The sequence below is a fragment of the Orbicella faveolata genome, unplaced genomic scaffold (genome assembly GCF_042242905.1).
Source record: "Orbicella faveolata isolate gen_17 unplaced genomic scaffold, um_ofav_v1 contig_24, whole genome shotgun sequence".
Taxonomy (NCBI): Eukaryota; Metazoa; Cnidaria; class Anthozoa; order Scleractinia; family Merulinidae; genus Orbicella; species Orbicella faveolata.
In genome coordinates this window covers 25,687,582-25,715,572 of record NW_028301552.1, presented here as the reverse complement: position 1 = coordinate 25,715,572, position 27,991 = coordinate 25,687,582, and the positions used below count along the sequence as shown (strand labels likewise).

The following is a 27,991-nucleotide window of genomic DNA, read 5'->3' as shown; positions in this document are numbered from 1 at the left end:
TGACAGACTTTTAGGTCAGTTAGGACCTCAGCAAATTGTTAAACTTCTTCTAAACGGCGGTTATGAGGCGAAAGACAAGTCACATTGCTAGATGTTATGACGAGGGCTTCGGAGACATCTGCTTTTCTGATGTTTTCTGATTAACTGCCCCAAAATTTTATTGCATATTTTTACAGGTGAGACATTGCTCTTTAAGTGGAGTGTAGTTTTGACATCTGAAGTGATGTACTTTTGGCGATATTTTCCTTTAAATTTCGCCATTTTTATGGCGCTTCATGAGTAAATCGAAAGGGAAGAAATTTAAAATTCTGTAAAAAAATCAGATGTTGATCAAATTCCCAAAACGACCTCACAATGTAACAAGGAAGATTTGCTAGATTTGAATAATAGATTTTTATCCGGATTTATATCGTTTTCTTTGCATGGCAAATTGTTAAAAATGTGCCCTAAAATGGCCGCTGAAAGCCCTCTCAGAGGGGCAAAACCAAGATGGTCGCCCCAGCGCTAAAATATGACGACAACAACAACCATTTATTTGTACTCACAGTTTATAAAATAATTACAATAAACATTAAATTAGTATAGAGTACTGCCTGCCCAAAATAATAATAAGGGCTATGAATCGAATTGAACTGAAAAATATATTTTTGTGAATCACTTATCTAGACCTTTAATCTGGGAAAGTTTGAGGAATTTCATTTTTTCTTGTCCAAATGATGATAGTTGAAATTTATAGAAGGCGGCTCTTAAGAGTTGCTTTCGCACGTGCCGAGAGCTGACACCACATACAATTTTATCCCGAATAAGCTCATCCTTCAAAATGCCGTTCTCACATGTATTTGCTAGGATTCTGAGATCAGCTACAAATGACTGAAACGATTCACCTTCTTTCTGGATTTGGGTGCTGAATTTGTGCCTTTCCATAATGACATTTCCATGAGGGTCCCAGATTTCAGCAAACTTTCTTTTCAACACTTCGATACTCTCGCGAGATTCTGCTTCAACTCGAACGGTTCCATCTTTGTTCAACACAGCGGGAGCGTAGACAAAAGATTTCTCCTTTTCAATCACTTCTCTTCCTGCCAGACTCAAGAAGATGTACGCTTTGGTTCTGTCGTCCTTTTCTCCGTGAGCAGCGGTGATGAATATTTCTACCTCTTGGGCGAAATGCTTCCAGTTTAGCGCGACATTACCCTCGAAGCTCAATGGTTCAGGCTTTCAGAGACCATCTGCCATTACTGAATGTTAGATTGTCAGAGAGACCAGGTGATGCGGATTTTCTTTACTTCTGACACCATGTAGTTTTCAAAACGACAACCTTCACTCGAGAAGTTCATTTATTCAACTAACCGATGAAATGTTACACACCCAAGTTATGGAACTGATAAGCATTATTACACACACATTCCACATGCATACATTCACACACTCGTTCCACACGCATACATTTTCACGCTCGTTCCATAGTGACGAAAGAACGAATGCATATGCTGCACATTTAAGAGAGAAAACCAACAACTGCGAATTCGAAGCCAACTGTGATGAACGAATCTTGGAACACCTCATCCAAACAACACAGAATCGATCGCTCATCCAAAAAGCCATCAACAAGAAATAGGATTTGACACAGTTTTTAACCAAAGCTGCTCAAATTCGAAGATACATGACTTCAAATAAGCGACATGAAAATTTGTCAAGATGTAAAGAAGCTTGGATGACAGTTTGCGTAGAGGTGTCCACCCAAGAACAAACAAAGTGATCAGGGAAAGCAACCTTGCAGATGCTGCCACGGACAAACAGCACACACGAGGAAGGCGAGAACTGTCCAGCGTATGGAAAAAAATGTATGAAATGTCAAAAGTTCAATCACTCTAGTTCTGTGCAAGTCCAAAGGCCCGCACAACAGCAAGAAAGGCAACAAGCAAAAATGCGTTCACAAGCCACCAGAGAATCCAAGACGTAAACGCAGTGTAAAGAGAACCACTGAAGAAGAAGATGCTGACAACTAAGCAAGTTCTGATGAGTTCTTTTGCCAAGCTGTGAGACACCTGAAGCAAGTGTTGAGAACGACGCAATAAATCTGCTGTTAAACTTAATGTTTGACTTTATTTTGACCAGGAAAAACCTCCATGGCGAATACCCAAACTTGCACTATCAAGAAACCACGTGGAACTACGCAAAAGTACTTGACATTTGATCCCTGGCACTCATTTCTAAATAAGGTACATGTAACGCAATGTCACACTTTCCTGAACAGCAAGTGAAGAAAATCAAAACAGATGGTGAAGACAGAACTGTATCAGTGAAGAAAGAAGATGTTGATGTAAGAGCTGAGCCCAACAATGGAGCAGGAGTAGATGTCATGGATGAACACCAATTTAAAGCACTGACAAATCAGTCCAGTGTGAAACTTACACTACAACCAAGCAGAGTAAAGCTAAGCACCTTGCAGAGTGAACTACCTGTGAAAGGAGAGTTTACAGCTACTGTAAGGAACCAGACCTGTAAAGCGGTTGCAGGATTTGTTGTGACTAGAGGAAGAATCAATTCCCCATCCCTCATCAACAAAAGCACCCTTCAAAAGCTAGGTATGATACAGATAAGAGAAGATGGCTCTTTCACTGAGACAAATGACCTGAGATTCCAGGAAAAACCTCCAGCCATTGAAAGTGTCAAGCAAGATAAGGATCTCACACCTGAAATCAAGGAAATCACCGATCAATACAGTGACGCATTGGGAAGATCAGAGACATCGAGAATGGAAAAGAGTTCTATACAAAGTTCAGCATGAAACCAGAAGCAGTGCCCATAGCTCCAAGACCGAGATCAGTGCCTTACTACTTGCAAAAAGCACTGAAGAAATGGCTGGGGCAGTGTGTAGAAGAGGAGATATTCGAAGAGGTGCCTGAAGGTGAGGCAGTCACATGGTGTTCACCCTTGGTTGTTCAACCAAAGGCAACGTTCAATGCTGTAGACAAGGAGAAACTTGAATGGCAGATGATCAGGGTCAGCGTGGACCTCAGGGTAACAAACCAATTTATGGAAAGAAATAGGATCACCCAGGGACTGATTGTTGAACACTTTTTGTACAAATTTCATGAATGTACTGTCTTCTCCAAACTCGACATGTGGCAGGGGTACCGCCAACTCTTCCTCGATCTGGAGTCCAGGAAAATTGCCACTTTCAGCACCCCACGGGGGAACATGCCACCAAAACATCTGATCTTTGGAGCAAAACCATCACAACATCTCTATGATGAAGTTATGTACTGAATATTTGGAGACATACCAAGGTGCCTCAACCAATGGGATGATATCCTGCTCGGAGGAAGAAACATGGAGGAACACAACAAGAGATTGGAAGCAGTACTGCAGAGAGCAGTGTACTTTTGAATCACATTCAACCCTGACAAGTGCCAGTTTGGAGTCGGGGAGATACAGTTTTATGGACACAAGTCCACAGGGGACAGATTAAAGCCAAACCCAGAGAAAATCAGAGCTGTAAAAGAAAGCAGCCCACCAAACTCGAAAGAAGCTGTGAGAAGTTTCCTTGGCATGACCGTATACCTATCAAAGTTCATCCCAAGATACACATCACTAACTGCACCCTTGTGAAAGCTGAGCCATAAAGATGCAAAGTTCAAATGGGGAGCAGCAGAGACTGAAGCATTTGAGAAGCTGAAAGCCAGCATAACAAGTGAAAGCATAAAGGCATACTTCATTCAACCCAGCTAGACAAATCAGTGTGAGAGTTGAAGCCAGCTTCCATGAAGGGCTCTCAGCCAGATCATTTTAGGAGACAGGCACTGGTCTCCAGGCATGTCCACTTTTCTCGATTTTTCAAAGGAATTTGATACAGTTAACCACAATATTCTGCTCTCTAAATGATACACTTATGGAATCTGCAGAACTCCATTTAAATGGCTTAAAAGCTACTTATGCAATCGCACTCAATATGTAAAGATTGATGAAATTGAATTCAGTATGGAAACTATCACATGTGGAGTTCCCCACGGTTCAACCCTCGGGCCATTGTTATTCTTGCTTTATATTAATGATTTACCAAACTCCTCTGAGAAGCTTTCTTTTAGAATATTTGCAGATGATACTAATATTTTCTTTACCAGTAGTAATCCAAAGGAGGTTGAATTTACAATGAAGAGAAGAGATTACTATTGAATAAGTTATCTGTAAATTTTAAGAATACTAATTACACGCTAATAACATCATCAAAAACAAAAAGAAAAAAACACATTTAAATATCCTCAATATTGAATGCAAAAGCTATATTAAGTATCTAGGTATATACCTTGATGAGCATCTACGGTGGGAACCCCACATTCAACATGTACTTTACTTTACTTTACTTTATTGAATTTCACTAAAAAAGTTAACATTAAAAAGCAATGACGTTTCAACCTCTCGACGTTCATTTTCAAGTTGAAAAGTAAAATTTTTGCATGCACCCAAATATATACAATCGATTATAAGAATGCTAATGAGACACTGACTAAAACTCTAAAATATTTACATAGAAACAATACAAGAAAATTGTGGCATGAGTAATAAAAATGTTAAGGCGATAGAAACGATTAAAATATATATATAAAACAATTAGTGAATGAATGAAATCCACCCCTCACTCAGCTTCACAATGGAACTCGAAGAAAACGGCAAGCTTCCCTTTCTTGGAATGGTGATTATCAGAAATGGTCCCCGACTAGATATGAAGGTCTATGTGAAACCGACCGATACTGGGCTTTTACTGCATTACCAAAGCCATGTTGACATAAGATATAAACATTCTCTACAGAAGACAATGTTAAACTGTTCGTTCAAACTCTCCTCGAATTGGCAGTTCTTCCATCAAGAATGTGAATGTCTTAAAATGGTTTTTGCTCGCCTGCATTATCCCAAAACCCTCGTAGAGAACACCATCAAACATTTTATTGAAATGAGAGTTACTGAGAATGCGCGCTCTAAACAACAAGTATCCGATGAACAAGATGCTCCCATCAGAATTGTCTTACCGTTCAAAGACCAGACATCGGTGAATGCGGTAAGACACCAACTCGGTGATCTCAGATGAAAGATTGATGCCGTTGTCCGGCCTGTTTTCACAAGTCAGAAGATCAAAGGACAATTCAACCCAAAGGAACATAAACCTCCAATTGTGAATCAACAAAACGTTTATTATTACAAGTGTGGTCTGTGCGATACAGACTATGTCGGCTTCACGAGTCGACACCTACATCAACGTGTGGAGGAACATAAGCGATCAACAATTGGCAACCATGTAAAGGATGAGCATGGAAAAGATCCAGAGACCATTGGAAGCAATTTCAGGATTTTGAAAAAATGCCAGAGTAAATTCAACTGTTTGATTTTTGAAATGCTTTTAGTAGTAGTAGTAGTAACAATCTTTATTATTAGTAAACTTCAACCAAAATTGAACAAACAGAGTGACTCGATCCGCACAAAGCTATTTACTTAATTATTTTTTATATATTTTTTAATCGTTTCTATCGCCTTAACGTTTTTATTACTCATGCCACAATTTTCTTGTATTGTTTCTATGTGAACATTTTAGAGTTTTAGTCAGTGTCTCATTAGCATTCTTATAATCAATCGTATATATTTGGGCGCATGCAAAAATTTTACTTTTCAACTTGAAAATGACTGTCAAGCGGTCGAAACGTTGCTTTTTAACGTTAACTTTTTTAGTGAAATCCGTTTCTAAAAATTTGTTGATTTGAATTTATTGAATATGTTGCATGTATAATAAAAAAGAAAGAAAAGAAAATAGCATCAGCAACTGGAGCAGAAAACAGGACGATATCCCAATTGATATTCAACCCCAATAAATATTAAAAAATAGTAATAATAAATTAGCAAAGAATGTAGCTATAATTAATAAGCTAAGACACTATCTTGATTTTCATATGCTCAGACAGTTACATTATACCCTTATTTATCCATACTTAAACTATGGTCTTGCCAGCTGCGATGCTGCTTACAAAACTTGATTAAATAAAATCTGCACTAAGCAGAATAAATGCATACAAAGCATGTTCTTTGCTCATGGCAGATAACATGTCAACCCCTATAATCTTCTTGGAATCTTGAAATTTGAAAATATTTACCAACTGAAAGTATCACTTTTTCCATATAAACTTAAGAATGATAAAAGTAACACCCCAGCTGTACTACTGAATATTCTCATACTGCATCAGATATTCACTCATATAATACCAGGTATGCTGCAAATCAAAACATCTTTAAGCTGTCAGAACGCACTAATTATGGTATATCTACATTTAAATTCTCCGCGATAAAAATATGGGAATCTGTCCCACCAGGACTTAAGACCGAGTTTACCAGAGGGCCAGGCAGGGGTGATACATGCCATCTCTCCTCTTTGGATAAAACTTTGCCAGATTGAAGGTACTACCCAACAACTCTAAAAGACAAAGTGGGCCAGCTTTGTGATTTTTCCCTTAGGAGTTAGACCACCCCCCCTGTTTTTTTGCCCAAAATCCCAAAAATGTCACTAAAATAGGCATCAAATTTAAACATTGCTCCTGCTTACAGAATACATTGAATTTTATTGGTATTTCACAAAAATAAAGATTGCACCTATCTTAGTTCACACCAGGAATTTCAAGTCATTTGAAGTGACAGGTGCCAATCAAGGAATGTCATTTCCTACCCATGTCACGCAACATTTAGCTATCAGGCAAATTAGCTCAAATTCTGACTCAAATATTGCTTAAGTCCAACTTTCCAACTCAAAATCAATTTCATCACAGTTTAGAGTCACCCTTGGTCTGATGAAATCAAGAATAAAATTTTTGGCATCTGTTATTTTTTGGTAATAAAAGTTGTTCAAACAACATGACAAGAGGCTAGTTTTAACAAAGAGACAAGGGAGGAATCTAAAAATATTAGATATTATAGAATCAGTTCATCAAAGTTATTTCTATGTTAATGTCATTAACAAAGTGTTTAAATATTATTTAGGGCAGTGGAAGCTTAATGAATACAAAACTCTTTGCAATATCCCGTAACCCTCGGACGTACAAGGGGGGGGGGTGGGGGATAGATGTCATCCCCCCAATAAGGTATTTTCAAAATTTTGAGAAGACGATTTACTCTAAGGGGCTGAAACTTTCATTAGCTGTTCATTCTTCCTTCGCAGATATTTTGATATGTCAATTGTGTGTCCATTTTTTATGTTTCCATAGCAACCACTAGTTTCACGTAGGTTTGGCCAAAAATCAACTTTTTTTGACATAATTCTGTATTTTTTCCAGTTTTCTTCATCAAATTCCAGAAATTTACCAATTTGTACAGTTCATAAGCATTCTGGCTTGATTTTGTATCAATTTCCATTATTTCTTGACTTTCTAAGAAAAAAGTAAAATCCAAGATGGCGGATCGAAGATGACGGTTCAAATGACATCATTTAACATTATGACATCACAGCTATTGAATATGGCATCATTTTGTAGAACAAGCTCAGGGCTATCTAATCAATGTAAGTTTAGTACGCTGTGCATTAACAGAGCAAAAACCAGAGGGAGTTCCTTCCATTTCCCCCTTATACCACAGTGGGGGTACAGGTTAGCTTGTACGCCCAAGGGTTAAATAACAGTACAAAACACCTAAATTCTATTCATACAATCTAAATATGGGAATGAACGGCCGTGATGTTCGAATTCTAAAACACTGACTAGTTAAATGAGAGTTTTTCTCGGCATATCTTGCTTTTTAGACTACTCTTGAAACCCTGCTCAATCATCACAGGTCAAATACTTGATCTTGCAATTGATTAATGTCAACTCTCATCAATCCTGAGAAGTATTCCTTGCTGAAATTATTGTTTGCTCTTATTCCAAGTTCAAAAAACCCTTGAAATTTTCATTTTGCTGCATCAGGCATGCAAGTAAATCTTGGCAAACATGTACAGTTGTATATAATACTTGAACTGTAAGATTGAGCTTTAGCTAGCTTTTATGAAAATTTATTTTTCTTCTGAAAGTTCCTATACTGAATTAACCGCAGATAAAGGTTATACCTGAAAGATGTTGGCACAAAACATTGTAGATAATTGCATGTCTGTGAGTAAGAAGATGTGTGAAAAAAATTGCAATTCTGAGGAAAAATTGAGCCTTGAGAAGACCTAGTAGCTGAAATTATCTAAAACCTAGGGTCCAAGCGAGCACACATGACAACATGAACTGCACCAGTGCCTTAGGCTTAGCAAGGTTTGGCCCGGTTGAGCTTTTTAAATTTTTCTAGGCACTCAAGAAGCTTGAGTGGCTCTTGGCCATCGTTTTCTTTTCTGCTCAGTAACCTTCTGTGTATATCCGTAGCTCCATAGCCCTGTAAAATAATTGATTTGTTTTTTTTTCTGGTCACAAGACTGTATTACATATTCTATATGATGGATGGTTAAGTAGCTGGCAAGTAGTACTGTCTTCGTACTGCAAGCCTGGTCAAGATCTCTTCTGCTTCATCTTGAGACGGACTCAGATCAGCCTGGTGTATAGCTAGTCGGCCACTTCTGTACAGACAACATGCTGAAGTACTGGGATATTTGGTCTGTATCTAGCTACTCTTCTTTGCTGGACATTTTCCTGCCACTACTGTCTTGCACAGTCTCATCTTACTGCACTCATTCACTACACTTTCATCCTGTCCCCTCACCTTCCAAGAATGTTCTTTTCGGATATGTGTTCACTCTCTCAGAAAAGCAGGTTCCTCTTCGTGATGTTTTCAGAGCCATCCCTTTGAGATTTCTCATGTGGATCATGATCACTAAAGGACGTTTGGGATTTCAACCCATTTTATCTTGATGCTGTCTATGCCGTTTCCCTCTCTAACTTCTTTAGGTGTTTACCCGCATCTATGTGTCTCTGCAGACTGCGAAAGATTGGTACGCTTTTCTGAATCCCTCTTCAGGGTAGGAGGAATACACTCATGTAGCTTTGACAACTTGGGAATCTCCTTCAATAGATTGCGAGGTCCTAGACCATAGTTAATAGAGGGGAATGGTTGTGAAGCCCGGCAAACATCAAAGGAGCAAACAAAGATGCCAAGATTTGTGTTGGAAGGTCCACAACCGTGCTAAATCTTTTTTTGTGCCATACACTATGCATGAACAGTTACATAACCAAAACATTTCTATTGGTCAGTTACTCAGTCAGTAGTATACAACAATTGTGTTTTGTGCACGGTCAAGGCCAAAAAAGAGAACAAAAACATACAACAAAGAACTTTGTTGAGTTTCATAATAATCTCCTTCTATTAACTATGCCTAGACTGAGGCTGTTGGAGCTGACGCTTGTCAAACTCTTGGCTGTAAAAGCAGCAGTTTCTCTTGCAGTACATTTAAGGGCTGCTCTATGCATAAGTCTGTAGGCTCTTGAGGTCTTCCAAATCCATTCCTCATGCGCAGGTGTGAAACGTTTACCAGGGCCCACATCATAAGCCTTCTACACTTTCAAACCTCCAGACTTGAAGCTAAAAGATTTTAGAGACAGGATCCCAGACATTGTTTGCTTCATGGTCTGGCCTGATTCTTGAGTCTTAACAATATTATTGATGCCTGACAACCTTCAACCCGCCATTGGATATCACTAGTAGTTTTAATGTCGTGGCCTTCATTTATGTTACAACGCACATGGCTCTGCACTGTGGCAATTCTTCTGTCACAGAGGTCCTTTCCAGCCTGTGGATCACTGAAATCATATCTGACAATCTTAATGTGTGTGCACTCTCTAAGGCTGGCAAGTGAGTGGATGAGATGAGAACAAAGGTAACATCTGGTATTGCCGAGCTTTTCTTTCCAAAAAGTTACAAGTGAGCAAAACATAGAAGCCATTCTTATCATTGGAGTGTGCGCATCTATAAATAGAGATTGAAATTCCTTGCACAGTGGTAATAAATAATAAATAACAACAATAAATATAAATAAATATGATAAATAATAATAATAACAACAACAAACTATTAATTATCACTTGGTGATATTATTTGCTGCTGATCAAGGTCTTTGGTTCTTGTTCCCATGCTTTCAAAATTATATGCACAATGTTTATCTTTATACCAATTAAGATTTACTTTGCCTGCCTGATGCAGCAAAGTAAAAAAAAAATCATAGATGTTTTTTAACTTGATTCGCATGAAATGAATATTCATTGGGTGAGCTCAAGAGTTAATATATATGAGGGCAAACAATAATGTCAGCAAAGAAAACTTCTCAGGATTGATGAGTTTGTATGCCGAGTGTAAAGTAAGAGTTGACAATAATCAATTGCAACATCAAATATGTGACCCGCCCGTGATGATCGAGCAGGGTTTCAAAGGTAATCTAAAAAGTCAGATTTGCCCAGAAAAACTCTCATCTAACTAGTCAATGTTTTAGAATTTAAATATCATGGCCCTTTATTCCCATATTTAAATTGTACAAATAGAATTGAGGTGTTTTGCACTGTTATTTTAACCCTCGGATGTCCAAGCTAACTAGCACCCCCACCGTGGTATAAGGGGGAAATGGATGGAACCCTCTTGGGTTTGCGCCCTGTTAGGCACTGCAAAATAAATTTACATTGATTAGATAGCCCTGAGCTTGTTCTACAAAATGATACCATATTTGTTGGTTGTGACGTCATATGATGCCAAATGACGTCATTTGACCCGTCATCTTCGATCCGCCATCTTGGATTTTACTTAAAAAGTCAAGAAATAATGGAAATTGATATAAAATCAAGACAGAATGCTTATGAGTGGTCAATAAGCATTCTTTATACCGCTTTTTGAAGAACATGTATGGGAAACGTTTAAGAGTCACTGACTGGAAATATCGAGAATGGCTGGCAAGGTTAGAAAAATGGAAAATCCTGAAACTTTGCCTAAAGAACGCTTTTAGGGAGCCACTTTCGAAAATATTTATTTCAATTCTCTTAGAATTTAAAGTCTTCGAGGAATTCACAAAAAATGAAAATATAGCTTTTTGCCTCATTAAATATGCAAAAATATCTGGAAAATTGACAAAGTTCTCAGTATTCGCATTGAAACAATTTACAAAACTAGAACTCGGGGTAAACCTAGCATAAGAGCTTTACTTTTCTTCTAACAATAGGAAGTATTAAATTTTTCAAGCATTTTGAAGGATTCCGTCGACCGTTGAAGAATTGCCTTTTCAAGCCCCTATGAAAACGGCAAAAATTGCGTAGCTTTACAGGCTTAAAACGCATCTTGGTATGTCCGATATGGAACTGAAACAAGTACTGTGCAAACGAGTGTCGTTTCTACTATAATAATATGGAAAAATATTTCTGGGCAATTGAGTTTCACAGAAGTAAAATGCAAAAGTTCGCGACAGTCTCTTCTCAAATTTGCATAATGCAGTATGTTCAAAGAACTCTATTGTTGAGTACTCTAGTCTGTTTTGTTCCATTTGTGGGCCATGCTTTGTGGGAAATATACAAAAAGATAGTTGATCCATGTCTTTATTACAACATTGTTTCATTATTCCATGCAAGATACAAAAAAGCTGTAGAAAAAGCCCAAAATATAAGTTCAAAGTTATATAGATGAAACACGCTACATGTATTACGTGACTGGCGTCATGTAAGAAATATTTTCAGTTAGCTCCCATTGGAATTACTAGATTATTGAGGTTTGGACACTTGCTTATAATAGAGACATTTCAGGGTTTGTCTTTCCCATTTATATACACTCGATTAGTCTGCAAATATTCGAAAAGAGACTGGTCTTTTAAAGTAAATTTTAGCATGTGTCTCGATTTTGAACTCCGATTGGAATTCCTCGATTATTGAGGTTTAGACACTTGCTCATAATGGAAGCATATAGGGGTTTGTCTTTCCCGTCTATACACACTCAATTAGCCTGCAAATATTCGAAAGGAGACTGGTCTTTTAAAGTATTTTTTAACCATTGTGTGTCGATTTTGACCTTGATGGAAAATGGATTAATTAGATGCACTAAAATTAATGAAACAAAGAGGTTTTATTAGCATGATGCAGGTAGACCAAGGAAGCAGGTTTTCTTGAAAAATAGTTTAAGACTGTTTGATGTCTATCCCCTGATCTGACCTTGGTTGGAATTCGGCCTAGTCCAAACGTCGTGCTTCTGCTGTTCCGACCTCAAATAAATTTGGTCCGGTAGTGGCATGACAAAAAGCTATAAAAGATTAAAACGTCGAATTTAATTCACTCGCGCAGAAGATCGGGAGAAGTTTGCTTTGCTAAAGACCTTTTTAAATGCTAGAAAGCAACTGCAGCTGATGCAGCAGGATATGAATTCACAGGGATGGCGGAGTCTTTTTTCAAGTGAAGGAAGGGGAGGAAGGAGGTGGGGTTGCTTGAAAACGAGCAGTGCCAGAGTAAGTTTGCAGAGGGGTCTAGGGGCATCCTCCCCCCAAAAAACATCTTAAATCTAAAGGCTCGGAAATGGTATTTTTGACATTCTCCACGGTGTAGTTCTTAAGAAAATCAACCTAGTGGATGAACTATAAAATGACAGGTACTTTTAGTGCATTTACAGCAATATATTTTGAAGGTACTGTGAGCTTGATACATCTTTCTCAACCCTCCGTGTTTTTGAATGAGGATTTCTAAAGAGAGTACTGTGGAAATACCGGCAGAAATCCCTGAACAAGCGAAAACGTTACCTTGAGGTAGAACTTGCCAGTGCTGGCCTGTTTTGGCGAAGTGGTGCTTCCAACCACCAGCACAGTCTGTGTATGGTGATACCGACAAATCAAAGCCATTCCCCGTTGTTTTACAGTGAATTATGATCCAGGGAACTGAAACTTTGATCTGATTTTTTTTTTGGAGGAAGGTTGTTTTCAAAAATGGATTTACACTGTGGAAATACAAACAGAAACCTTGAAATCAGCGAAAATGTCAGCTTGAGGCGGAACAAACAAGCGCTGTCTTCATTTTCTCAAAGCTAAGGTTTGAATGAAGAGTAAGTGGGCACTTTTCTGTCGATAGTGATCAAAATGTATATTTTTTACTGCTTCATATAGATAATTTGTGTGTATTTTCGGCTGTTTCTCCGATGTGCAATGTTGAATTATGTGAAGTCCTGTAGTTCGACCACTTTTATTTAGCATTTACACAAATGATCTTTCTTCAGCACCACAGAATTGCAGCGTCCAGAGCTATGTGGACGACACTAAGCTAGTTATATCCTTCAAAATGAAAGATACTGTAAACGCCTTTGCTGACTTAAGAGTTGATTTGCATAGAATAGGCCAATGGTGTTCCAACAACCATTTATTGTTGAACCCAAGCAAAACTAAACTCATGGTGTTTGACAGCAGGCAAATGCATTCCAGACTGGACACTCCCAGCCTCACCTTCATGGGAAGAGAACTCGTACCGGAGCACACCGCTAAAGATCTTGGGGTGATTTTGGACAAGAACCTGACCTATGACGAACACATTACCAAAACTGTCTCCTCCTGTATGTCTTGTCTCGGTCAAATAAGCCGCACAAAGCATGTTTTTGACAAATGCACCCTACTAACTATTATAAATACTTTAGTTTTTAGTAAACTTTTTTATTGTTCGAACGTGTGGGCGAATACATCAAAAAGTAATATAAATAAATTACAAGGTATTCAGAACTTTGCCGCTCGAATTGCGACCAGTACACACAAATATGATCACATCACACCAGTTTTAAAAGAGCTTAAATGGCTACCAGTCGTGACTCAGTTATATTTCAGGAGCGCTATCATGGCCTACAAATGTCTAACATCTCGCATGCCGGAGTATCTGTCTTCCCAGTTCAGTAAGCGAGGAGAAATAAGCGGACGTGCCACAAGAAGTTCACAAATGCTGAACATTCCTCTTTTTAAGTCTGCCAGTGGTCAGAGAACGTTCTACTACAGAACAGTCAGTATCTGGAACTCCATGGATAGCTCTCTAAAAACTCTCGAGAAAGTATCTGCTTTTAAGTTTTATCTTAAACGTAAACTTATTAAGGATTTTATAGATTCCTAATTCTAGTTAATTAATCTTAATGAATCTTAGAGTTTTTAAGTAGTTTTAAATTATTATTGTATTGTCTTTGAAAAGCCTCTAAAGGGAAAGTCAATAAAGTATGTATGTATGTATGTAGTTGAAGTTTAAAGCTTATTACAATCCATCAAATATTGTCGCTCGTGTATGATTGGTCTAAATGCATCACATGACTAAACATTCCCCAGCTAAAACTGGGGAATATCCGAGAATATTTCCCAATTTTCAAAACCGCGCGTGTTGCAAAAAATATTTGAAGGATAATAAACACAAAAGCCTCCATTTGGCGAGAAAATATGCTCGGATATTTGTCCTTGGATATTATCTGTTCCTTGAAGTTCACAATTTTCCTCGAGCTACGCTCTCGGAAAACTGTTCGCCTCTCGGAACAGATAATGTCTGCGGACAAATATCCGAGCATATCAATTTCACACCAAGTGGAGGCTATTGTCTATATGCTTTTTGCGAGCGTAGTGTAAGCATATTTGTTACCACTTCTTTTATCATTTTTTCAGTTTCTATGCTGTCTAGTCTTAAACTCTGCGAAGTCTCAGAGCGTTTTAAACTTTGTAAGTCTAATGGCAGCAGCTAGTTATGAATAAGACCACTGAGTTTTAACACTTGTTTTTGTTGCAGGCAAATGTAACGAGCTCATTATATTTTTAGGTAAGCTTACAGATGGTAACTTGGGATGAGTGGTTGCAATAGAACTGATGGATTGGTGATTCTTCTTGTTATTTGTGTTTCTAGGTGCATAGTGATATATAATTTGTTTTATTATATGTCTGTGTCTCACAAGAACTGGGAACTACCGAATTCATGAATTTGATTGGCTGAAATCAATCTTAAAAGCAGTCTAGATTTTCCCATCTAGACCGGCACCTAGACCAGTTACATTTTGCGGTGAAAAAGTTGCAAACTAATATGCAAAAATATTGACTACTTTATTCTTACAATATTTATTTATGGAAGTGCCAAAAAGCCTCATAAGGAAAAAAGTAAAGAGGACGAGCAAACTTTGGCAGAATTAAGTTCAGCTCATTGCCATTCGCAAGCAAAATGTCAGTTAGTACAAACTAGGTACATTAAACGGATAAAATTGTTCTTGTTTGCCATATAATAAACATCTTATTAACCGAGCTTAGTTGGTCTGAATGAGAGAATCTTGACCTCGCTTGTGTGTACAGACCAAATGCAGTGAGGTGTGTACTCACGACCTCGGTCAAGATTCTCCCGTACAGACCTTCCACTCAGTTAATAAGAGCTAAGTAAATATAATTAAGTATTCTAATAAAGGGAATTTCAAAAAATTCATATTTGTCAGAGTTTTTCTAAAGTTTTAAATTTTAGTTTGGAAAGTCTCCATGTTGGCAAGTTGAACTGCAAATTAATAAAATCAGACTTGAAGGCAGGTCAGTTGGAAACTTAACATGGCTCCTTGTGCAACCTCTGGGACATGGGACATTTTGAATTCTAAAACCATCTTAGATGCAAAATCAGCCTGTTCAAGGATCTCAGTGGAATGGGAGGTAAGTGAGCACGCTGATGCCTATTACATGTGGCTCTCTACTAACTGAACATCTAGCACAGGTGTAACTAAAATTGGTGTTGAAATACTCCACCTTAGGGTCATATTAGGCTATCTTAATCTCATCCTACTAAACTAGATTGTATGTTCCCTGCAATTATTGTATTCACCAGATAAACCTACACCTGCCGTTTATCAAATGAGAGTCGTGCAATTTAAAATTAAAGATCATTAAAGGGAACATTAAAATTCTACTACAAACGCCTCAATTTTAAGCAGTTGCAAAACATCACATACTAAGTAACTGAAACAATGAGAGCCCATTCTTGTATGCAACCACTTTTTGCAATGTCCAAGGTGGTCCTTCGACTGTATATGAAACAATTCTTGTTGTCAGTAGTATTCTAGAAAGTTTGTTGGATGTGACAAACTTGCCCTGTCAAAATGGACACAATGTCCTTCGTGGAAATTAGACATGGTGATGGAAATTTTGCATTACTATCATTCCATTTGGAAGTATGCAAGACCACATTGAGGTTCTTGCCTGGGTAGGGGGTGCGGAGCAAATGTCCCAAGATGCAAGTGCTTTTTAGCTTTTTTATTTCAATTCCATTTCACATGCATCTGGTGATGACTCTCTGATACCCCTGGCTCCCTAGTTCAATGTTGTGTAGATGCTGTAATCTGCATAGTCTTAGAAATAGGAAATTCAACATTGTTTGGGAGGTAGGGGAATGTTTCCAGGGTGATCAAGGTAAATTTTGAATCTCTCAGAAAGTTACTTTTTCTGTAACTCTTTCTTTGTCATCAAAAAGGCTCTCGCATGTTGGGAAGGGTTACGTGACAAGACAACTTCCCAAGCTCCGCAGATTTCTTGTCTTCTTGTTCAATTTATACTTTCTTTCAGAGGTTTAGTTGCAATTGATTCCCCTCCATAAGTGTCTTTTTGTTTAGATGGCTTTTAAAATCAATAATAATTTGAAGTCGTTTCATGGAATGTCAAAACCAAAGAAACTATACTCAATCTGATCAATGCTGGCAACAGAATAAGACCATGCTATTGCATTTAATTAGTCCTTGTTGTAAAATGAGTCCATAAAAATTACCCACCAATCCACTTTTACCTAGCCTGCGAACAGGCTCCCAGTTGGTTTTAGTGTAAGCTAGCTGAGTGTAGTCTAGCGTGAGCAGGATGAGCTGAGAGTGGTCTGGTGATGAGGGACTCCCATTCGCTTTGCTCACGGATTCTTGCTCGTGGACTCCCACTCACTTTGCTTGCAGATTCATGCTTCGCCTGCCAAATTCTTTTTCACCCTCACTGGGAGCCTGTTGAAAGGCTAGCTTTTACCATTAGCCACTATTACAGACTGCATCACTTAGATGTCTTACTGGGAAAAGCTCCAAAAAAGTTCTTATAAACAAAGCCACTGATCAAATTGTCAAAATCAAATCTTGATGAAACTAGGCTTGATATTACATTTCATAAGTTGAAACAAATTCTTTTTTTGCCGTACATCGTAACCAAACTTGTTGGATTAACCTAATCACGATGCTGCTTCTTCCAGAGGTTTTATTATGGAAGAGACTGTCTCTTGAAAAAGGGAGAAATGTAATATCCAGTTCAGCATTCTGACAATTCCAGTATAGTTCAGTTTGCACATGCGCACAAGCATCACTTTTACAGTGCCACGTTGTCAGGTGTAGTCGGCAAAGTGTTTTGTCATTAAAAAGCATTTGTTTAGAGAAAGACTCACAGTTGTTGCAATGACAGGAAACGTTTCTATTTTAGTGGTTTATTCACATGAGATCATGTTGTGGGTCATGTTACTGAGAAAATGAGGATTTTTTGGTGGGTTACGTTCCAGGCCATTTACTAGGTCCGGCAATTTGGCATCAATTCCACCTCCCCACAACTATTACATCTGACAACCCCATAGGGCTTTGAACATTACAATAAAGTTTTGAAACTCACAGCAAATGTGCAACTTACTGGTGATGTGGCTTGTAAGTACCAAACAATCCCTGACTTTGTACGAACTTCAAAAACATTTCGTCTGTTTGGGAAAGAGGTAGATGACTTTACAGCATCAATATCACCTCTTGTGACAGTATTAACAGGGCTTGGAGCCTGTGAAGTAAATAACAAATTAGCTTTTAAAAATTAAAGGGTTAAAAATGAAATAAAGTGGAACTGTTAATAATAAGCATAGTAGAATTCTCCAGGTCTGTCAGTAATGCAGATACTTTAGTTTGAGTGGCTGAACTGCCGGGCTTGAATACATTTCTCCAGGACAAGTAAATTTAAATTTGCTTGAACAATTACAGCAATTACAATTAAACTTATACTACAGATACAAAAAAAAAGTCTACGGAGTACATATCTACGCACTACAATCTACACATTATATACAACCTACTTACAGTATGGAGTCAGTATGCTACTTACAGAAAAAAGGACTTTAACTTACAGCTTTGGATTACATTGACATGCAATATGACAGACACTATAGAAAATAATACACGTACACTAATTACAAGACAATAATTATTACTAAAAAAACAATAGGAAATTTACACTTGTTGAGGCACACTACCCAGTGTAATTATAAATTACAATATTCACTTAATGAAATTTAGCATCGATTTCTATATCAGTTTAAAATTACATTTGTTTACAGGGTGATGCAGTGCTGGTTGCTGGTTATCAGGATCTACAATCCCAGACAAAACAGTTGGGACACGAAGCAACTTCTCCCCTCCCCCCCACTTACAGTGTTGATAATCAGGTGATATTTTCCCTTTTTGTTGAGGAAAATGCGACATTTTCCAACACTGATTAGGGGGGATGGGGAATACGTGATCCAGCTCAACTGTCCCAGCTACTATTGTCCAGGATTGTCTGAAAGAGATATGCGAGGAATTTTCTAGTGAAGGTAACGCCAACGATCATCATGGTGTCACGATATTTTAGAACTTGATTTCGGCTCAATGACGTACACTGGACAGAACTTTCCTACGTTAATCTAGATTAAGGCTCAGTGCAGATATTCATGGAATATAACTCGTAACCACCTGTAATAAAATGCAATTCGCGATCTGCTTCCAGCAAAATGACATTTAAAGGAAGGTTAGAGCTGTTGTCTATTATTTAAGACATTTTCCAGGATTATTAATTCACAAAGTAGCAGATCTTTGTGTTATTTCAAGGAATAGTGTTAAATAAATTGATGTAAGTTTATCCGTGTATAGTAATCAGATATATCACGATTACACACGACACAACAACTTCCGGGTCCGCATGTATTTAATTAACGCACACGAATAACCAACATTGGTTAACCAATTGAAAGTCAGCATTTTGCTCCCTAACCTTCGCTGTTCTTCCCAATTGGCAGAAGGTACAAAAATTTCTCACTTCACATCATTTGAAATGCAGGCTGGAAGCAAGTTGGTGGCCAAATAGTAGAGTTTGACACTCGAAATATGGTTAACTGTTTGCCAGTGTCAATAAGTTAACTACGTAACTACCCTTTCTATTTCAATTGAACAGTTAACCATATAAACCTTCTTGCAAAGCTCTGTTTTGCTAGTTCTTGATCCCAAACAATGTTAAATAGTTTTTAATAATTTTTATAAAGTGGAAAAAGGTATAATTTGAATGACTCGAAGCAGTTTGGAACCAAAATGTTTTATCAGTAATGGTTAATCGTGAGGGTTAATTGCAGCGGTTAACCCGGTGACACTTCTGAAGCCGAGAACACACCTCGCTTTATGCACGTTCCGGTATTACAGAGGAAAATGAAGAGAGACATGCATAATTCAATCACGTTTAGGTAGCAGCAATGCTTTATAGCTGTCCACTGATAAACCCCACGAAACAGCTGGGACAAGGCGAAAATATCCACTTGCTCAGTGCCCACCGTTTCAACCAAATTTGCATCATTTTTGTTTCGGGCGAATCAACCACCCCTCTAAAGAAGTAGACAAGATCATTTTTTCAGTGCAGGAAATAGAAACATCCTTTTCAAACACAATATCTTGTGCATAGTTGGATTTTAGGGGCGAACAACTGAGCCGTTTGCCCCTGAAGAAGCAATAGAGTGTTATGTCACAGACTTATCAATCGCCTACCGTAGAAGGTTATTTAGAAAGATGACTTAATGTTCTTAAGTGCCTACCCAGGTAAAACTTGTCGTTGCATGCTGTTTCTTTTAAGTAGCGCTCATTAGCTGTACCCGCGAGATGGTACAATTCCTGTTTTCTCCAACCTGTTTTACAGTGAGTGTAATTGTAAAGATTCTAGAGGTTGCCTTTACTCAAATCTTAAACAACTACAGGGGTAGCGCGGTGCGAGATATTCAAACTCCACTTGGTAGATTCAAACTGATTTAATGACAGATTAAGTCCATAGATCTACAGTTCACAATACATAGCAACTGAAGAAATAGCGAAAACCAGTAAATTGCAAGTAGTGGTAGCAGATACGAATAGGAGTAGTAGTTGTACAGGTAGATGTAGTAGGTTCAAACTGAAAAGCGATAGTTAAGAATACGTCCTACTTAAATAAGGCATAAAATACAAATCTAACAGGATAGAAAAATCAAAGTAAGACTAACAAGATCATAGTGTGAAACAAATGGACGTGACAATTGATACTTGAAACTAATAAAACTGGGACGATAACAACTCTTGTTGTAACAAACGAAGATATCAACAGCTATCGTGCAAAATAGCTAAATATAGCGTGAAAAAATCACAATTTGGTAATCATATGACAATTGGACTGATAAAGCAACTTGACAAAAAACCTTACCAATAGTAAAGCTGTGAAAGCGATTTCAACAAAACCTAGATAAACTACACGAAACCTTTTCGTGATAAAGAAAAGACTAACAATTCGCGACTTAGCAAATAACTACAACAATAAGAACTTGCGTACTTTGGTTGACGACTCGCACCAAAAGGTAGCAGAGGGACAGCAAAATACACTTGAAATAGTGGTAACTTGGATCATCTGATCATAGCACGGTATTGGTGTAACTTCACTAACAATCTCTGACTAAAAGAAGTTGCACGTCGTCTTTTATTGCCTATGTTACGTGAAAAAACTTGGGCGTTGTGAGAAACATGGCGCCCACAATAAAGACAACTTCCTAGCGGCAAAAATTCTAGAACTATTACATACGTGTGAAAGTCACAATTTTATGAAAGCTTTGATTTTGAAATCACGTACTTGGCTGGAATAATAACTGATAATAAATCAGTAGGAAGTTGCATAGGAAATTGATAAACGATAGGCGTTTCAAAACTAACAGCGAGTGGTATGACATTCTTTAAATTCTTCTTTCAGACAATCCCAGACAAAAAAGTTGGGACACGAAGCAACTTCTCCCCTTCTCCCACTTAGAATGTTGATAATCAGGTGATTTTTTTCCCTTTTTGTTAAGAAAAATGCGACATTTTCCAACATTGATTAGGGGGGATGCGAATGCGTGTACCTTAGTGCCAACTGTTTTCCTACGATGTGGGAAAACGGAATTCGCACTTCCAGTTTCGTTTTTCATTTACCCACCCCATCGAAAAAGGGAATTTGAGATTCCATTTTCGTTTTCCGTTTTACTACTGCATTGAAAATGGAATTCCAAGTTCTATTTTCGTTTTTCGTATTTCCACAACTTTGGACAACAGAATCCTAATTGTCATTTCCTTTTTTCGTCTTTCATTTTTGAAAGATATTGATCATGTCAAGCCTTTTTGACTTTATAGTGGGACCTAAATAGCCATTTCATTCTGTGATTTGTGATAGTAAAGGAAGGCATGCAATAATACAAGCCGAAAGAGCCCTAGCGTCTGCTTAATAGGCTACTAATGCGTGTACCTTAGTGCCAACCATTTTCCAACGACATGGGAAAACGAAATTCGAACTTCCAGTTTCATTATTCGTTTACCCACACCATTGGAAAAGGGAATTAGAACTTTTATTTTCATTTTTCGTTTTCCTACTACATTGAAAACGAAATTGGAACTTCTATTTTCATTTTTCCTTTTCCTATGACTTCGTACAACAGAATTGCAACTGTCATTTCCGTTTTTCATCTTCTATTTTCGTAAGACATTGAAAAACGGAATTTGAACTTCGATTTTAGTTTTTCGTTTTCGTGTTCTATTATATTATATCAAGACAGTAGCCTGTTAAGCAGACACTAGCGTTCTTTGGGCTTATATATATATTTTCCTACCTTACGATACTCATAATGGACGTCATAGCTGACTGTACATGATGTCACTGACTGTACATAAGGAGTTTGATTTCAACAAATAGCACAAAAATACTGTGCAGCTATATTTATAGAAACTAATATTTACAAATTTTTCAGCCTGCTACAAACCATATCGAGCGAGCTGATTGTTAATAAAAGCCTCTGTTTAATAGGACTACCACGACATCAATATCGACAAGGAAATGAAATTCCCCTTATACTATCACAAATCACGGAATTAAACGGTTATTTAGTTCCCACAATAAAGTCAAAAAGTTTCAGTACAAAGGCTTGTCATGATCGATTTGGAACATATAGTCGAACCTCTGATAGCACCTGATATTTCGATGTCGACTGGTCAGTGTAAAATGAAGACTGCAGACTGGAGACCGGGGATAATATGCAGACTGAGGGTAAAATGCAGACTGCAGACTACAGACTTTTTAAGTATATAGCGACGGTGTTTTTCCATCATCAATTTCTAATCAGAAACAGGGTTATTCAGGCTAATCACAGTGAAAGTTTGCAATGCTCCGGTTAGCCTGAATATCACTCGGGTTAGCTTAAATAACGCTGCGGTTTGCCTGTTTACGGTTAGCTCTCAATGATGGAAACGGTAACATGACTCAGTTAAAAAGTCTACAGTCTGCATTTTACCCCTGGTCTGCAGTCTGCATTTTCACCCTCAGTCTGTATTTTACCCCAGTACGCAGTCTTCAGTCTGCAGTCCTCATTTTACACTAACCGGATATCGACTGTTCTATCCGCAACTGACCTTCTCTTCTTGATACCATGACAACTGAAAAACCTTTTTACACTTAGATTTGGGTAACGGTTCTTGATTACCTTGAGAAGGTCTTCATAATTATTATTTTCCTCAATAAGAAAACGGCAAACAAAGACTTCCTCAAGGATGTGGTTTCTAGGTCTACTGTTAGCGACAGGAAGTGCCAACATTCTTCCGATTCAGGTAACAAACAAAAGTGAAAAAAACACAGGAATGAAAAACGAAAATCGAAGCTCAAATTTAGTTTTTCAATATCTTATAAAAAGGAAAGATGAAAAAGAGAAATGAAAATTAGAAAACGAAAAAAGGAAATAGAAATGGAATTCCATAGAAACGGAATTCCATTTTCAATGTAGTAGGAAAATGGAAAACGAAAATGGAATTCCAATGGCATGGGTAAACGAAAAACGAAAGTGGAAGTTCAAATTCTGTTTTCCCACATCGAAGGGAAACGGTTGGCACTAAGGTACACGCATTCTACTGTCTTGAGATCATATAATAGAACACGAAAACGAAAAACGAAATCGAAGTTCAAATTCCGTTTTTCAATGTCTCACAGAAATAGAAAATGAAAAACAGAAATGAGGTCATGAGAAAACGAAAAACAAAAATAGAAGTTCCAATGTTGCTTTCAATGTAGTAGGAAAACGAAAAACGAAAATAAAAGTTCAAATTCCCTTTTCCGATGGCACGGGTAAACCAAAAACGAAACTGGAAGTTCGAATTTCATTTTCTTATGTCGTAGGAAAACGGTTGGCACTAAGGTACATGCATTGATGCGGAATACGTGTTCCAGCTCAACTGTCCCAACTAAATGGGTGAACCTTAGTGCCAACCGTTTTCCTGTGATGTGGGAAAACGGAATTCAAACTTCCAGTTTTGTTTTTCATTCACCCACGCCATCAGAAAAGGGAATTTGAGATTCCATTTTTGTTTTCCATTTCCTACTACACTGAAAAAGCAAACTTCTATTTCTGTTTTTTTGTTTTCCCACAACTCTGGACAACAGAATTCTAACTGTCATTTCCTTATTTCGTCTTTCGTTTTTATAAGATATTGAAAAATGGAATTTGAACTTCGATTTTCGTTTTTTGTCACTTTTGTATGTTACCTGAGTCAGAAGAATGTTGGCACTTCCTGTCACTAACAATACACCTGGAAACCACATCCTTGATGAAGTCTTTGTCCACCATTTTCTTACTGAGGAAAATAATAATTATGAAGACCTTCTCAAGGTAATCAAGAACCGTTACCCAAATCTAAGTGTAAAAAGGTTTTTCAGTTGTCATGGTATCAAGAAGAGAAGGTCAGTTGCGGATAGAACAGTCGATATCCGGTTAGTGTAAAATGAGGACTGCAGACTGAAGACTGTGGACTGGGGTAAAATACAGACTGAGGGTAAAAATGCAGACTGCAGACCAGGGGTAAAAATGCAGACTGTAGACTTTTTAACTGAGTCATGTTACCGTTTCCATTATTGAGAGCTAACCGTAAATAGGCTAACCAGAGGGTTTTCTAGGCTCACCTGAGTGACATTCAGGCTAACCAGAGCATTGCAAACTTTCACTGCGATTAGCCTGAACCCTGTTTCCGGTTAGAAATCGATATGGAAATATAACGTTCAATATATGCTTAAAATGTCTGTAGTCTGCAGTCTGCATTTTACCCTCACTCTGCATTTTACCCCCAGTCTCCAGTCCACAGTCTTTGTTTTACACTGACTGGTCGATATCGAAGTAGAAAGTGCCATATCGGAGGTTTGACTATATGCTCCTAATCGATCATGGCAAGTCTTTGTCCTAACACTTTTTGACATTATAGTGGGACCTAAGTAACCATTTAATTCCGTGATTTGTGATAGTACATGCATAATTTAATTTCCTTGCCGACATTGATATCGTGGTAGTCCTATTAACAGAGGGCTGTTATTAACAGTCAGCTCGATACAGTTTGTAGCACACTGAAAAATTCGTAAATATTAGTTTTATATGAATATAGCTAAACAGTTTTTTTATGCTATTTGTTGACATCAAATCTCCATATTTACAGTCAGTTACATACAGTTGCCTATGATGTCCATTTTGAGGATTGCAAGGTAAGAAAAAATAAACCGTAGAATTCCGAAAGTAACGGCCCCCCCCCCCGAAAGTAACGGCTCCCCGAAAGTAATGTTAATTTTTTATCTTTCTATTAAATCCCGAAAGTAACGCCCCCCCCCCCCCCCGGAAGTAAGGATCACCCCAAAAGTAGCGGCCCTTTCAAAAATGACAACTCAAAAACAATAAAATCTGTTGTATTTAATGTAACGCCTGTTTCAAACAGCACGGTAAGTGCTTAGAAATACAACTTGGAAGTGAACTGAATAATTTCCTATTTTATTTATAGCAAATACCAATCAGTGGTCTCTTGTGTGTATTTTCAAAATCAATTCAAAAGCATTGCATAAAATAACTACCGGTGATACGGTACCGTACTAGGGCCGTACAGATTTCAACAAGACATTGAAAGAAAAACTCTCTGCTCTCAAGCGAAGTGCGGATGGAACAGCCTGAGTGCAGGACTGATCAAAAGACTGAAACATTTGAACAGTAAATATTTGTGATTTAATTTCATACTTACATATAAGGGCTGTATGTGCCAGATACGGTATGATCAGAATCAAATAATACAGTATTTAGTTCCCGTATAATATGAGCACTACTTTTCATTGTATTGTACACACGTTTGGCGCCTTTTTCTTGTTACAGTATGCTTTGGTAATAAATACGTAACGCCTGATCGCAGGTTAATACGTAACCTGAATGACCTTTTCACATGTATCATGTAACGTGTCTTCTTTGTGTAAAATGACTGCCCAATTACAAACGTTTTTTAACCATCCGAAAGTAACGGCTACCCGAAAGTAGTGGCTCCTTGGGCCTGCTAAATCCAAAAGTAACGGGGGCCGTTACTTTCAGAATTCTACGGTATACAAGCCCAAAGAGCCCTAGCGTCTGCTTATTAGTTTACTGTCTTAAGATAATATAATAAAACACGAGAACAAAAATCGAAGTTCAAATTCCGTTTTTCAATGTCTTACGAAAATAAAAAATGAAAAACGGAAATGATAATTACAATTCTGTTGTACAATGTCATAGGAAAACGAAAAACGAAAATAGAAGTTGCAATTTTGTTTTTAATGTAGTAGGTCAACGAAAAACCAAAATAAAAGTTCAAATTTCCTTTTCTGATGGCGTGGGTAAACGAAAAATGAAACTGGAAGTTTGAATTTTGTTTTCCCATGTTGTAGGAAAACACTTTGGACTAAGGTACACACATTCAACTACTTTTGTCAGGGATTGTAGCTATTCAATTTCCACTATTTTTGATTTTCCATTTAATGTTTAGTTTTTGTTTGAATTGACTATCAAGTGGGAATTTTTCCATCATTTTTCAGTCATAGATGTACTTTTTCATTTGCCATTTCCACATCCCCCATAAGACACCTTGTTTGCCCCCCAAAATTTTGCACAAGCATTCTCTTCAGTTTCTCTTGCGACAACTGACATTGTCAAGAAATACTGCAAAAATGTAACATGGCAAGAGAATACGTGGCGAGATGTCGCATTGTTGAAAACATTCGTAAAGTTATCAGTTATCCTTGTCTGAGACAGTTATAAAGAAAGTGCTGCTTCTTATGTGATCACCAAAACAAGTTAGAACTTAATAATTTTCATTTTCTTTCCTATTTTTTTCGCTCTTCATTTCCCTAACCAATATCAGTGATTTTTTTTTCTTTCTTTGTTACCTTTTGAGAGATCTTAGAAATGAGAAAAAACTGTATTCAATGTGGAGTCACTATACCACAAGGCAGGGTGACCAAATACAAGTACCCTGTGTTGTCATAATTTCTTTTTTTTTCTTTTCTTTTTTCCTTCCCTTTCCAAGGCAATATCAGTAACTGCAGAACTCCCAGCACTGTGTTATGCCTTTTTTCTATTTAAATGATTTATAATCAACTCTTTGTTCGTATCATTTTGCCATATCCATATTTACTTACACTACTGTATAAATAATAGCAAAACATGTTGCTCGAATGTTCCTCTATTCTCTCGTCAGTTGTCAGTTGATCATCTCAAAATTTTAATCACAGCTTGAATCATTCATAAAATACATACAGCTCATCCATTTTGTGATTTTCGATATCTTCTTTTTTGGCAGTAGATTACAGTTAAACCTGTATTAAGCAGACACCTTCCAGAACTGAGCTTTTTATATAATTAGCTTCTATATATAGAGACGTTCATGCTAAAATCTATTCAATGTAGATCATTTAGACATTTCGGTCATCAGAAAGACTAGTGAGACAATCTCAGATAGTGCAGAGTGTAATGTATAGCTCTGATACAGTGCTCATAACACAGTTCCTATATAACCCCTGCCACCCACTCCTGGTTTGTACTGACCTTGTTAGTCAGCTAGGGATTTTGATGAGACATAATCTTAGCAGTGTGTATGTTTGATGTGTGTATTTTCATTCACAGTCCAAGAATAACTTAAAATTAATTACCATTTACCATTGATTTTTGCTCATTTGTATATGTAATAGGACTACATGCTGTCCAATTTGGAAATAATTGGATGAAAAAAATTCTGAAGACAGCCAAAATTGGACAATGCCGCAGGCCAAGTCCAATTTGGCTGTCAGAGGAATTTTTTGAATCCAATTATTTCCAAATTGGACAAGCATGTAGTCCTGTTACTTATTAATTATATAGCTTGTGAGGTAATGCACCTTTGCAAGGAAAACTACAATAACTGTCTCTGAAGAAAAACAGACTGGGCCCTCGATCTTCTGAAACTTGGGAAAGCTTCGAAAATATCCAGTGATCTTCGGAAATCCTGGGAAGTGTTCAGGTGATATTTGGAAATCTTCGGGTGGTCTTCGGAAATCTTCGGAAGTGTTCGGGCGATCTTCGGATGTACTCAAGTGATCTTTGGAAATCTTTGGAGATGTTTGGGTGCTATTCAGAAATCTTTGGAAGTGTTCGGGTGATCTTCGGAAATCTTCGGGAGTGTTCGGGTGATCTTTGGAAATCTTCAGAAGGTTTCGTGTGGCCTTCGATGATCTTCAGAAGGTTTAATAGCTTTATTTCATTGGCTGAGACAAACTGTCCTATTTTTTTCCCAAATTGGACAGTTTCTGCATTTTTACTCAAAGTCCTTATTGAAAACTGTCCAAATTAAATCCCAAATTGGCCAGTTTCCAGAAATTAAAGGATAATAGCTGTGCTGACAATCAGGGTCCAAAATTAACTTTTTTAGGCAGGCACCAACTGGCAACTGAAATTTTTTTTTCAGTCGCCATATGGAAAAA

General features: G+C 37.6%; 1 protein-coding gene and 1 pseudogene across 4 annotated transcripts in view; one reads left to right on the top strand and one right to left on the bottom strand.

The window, feature by feature from the left end:
• LOC110053785 (uncharacterized) overlaps positions 1-27,991 on the bottom strand; it is a 123,941-nt gene that overhangs the window by 81,105 nt on the left and 14,845 nt on the right. For all 4 annotated transcript variants that reach the window (XR_016207827.1, XR_016207826.1, XR_016207828.1 and 1 more), the window contains one exon: positions 17,579-17,716. Coding sequence is in view for 1 of the 4 variants with exons in the window: in XM_089291453.1 (XP_089147579.1) it covers positions 17,579-17,716 (138 nt within the window). In the remaining 3 variants the exon portion in view is untranslated. The remainder of the gene's footprint in view (positions 1-17,578; positions 17,717-27,991) is intronic.
• On the top strand, positions 4,622-5,494 carry LOC110063211 (uncharacterized; annotated as a pseudogene).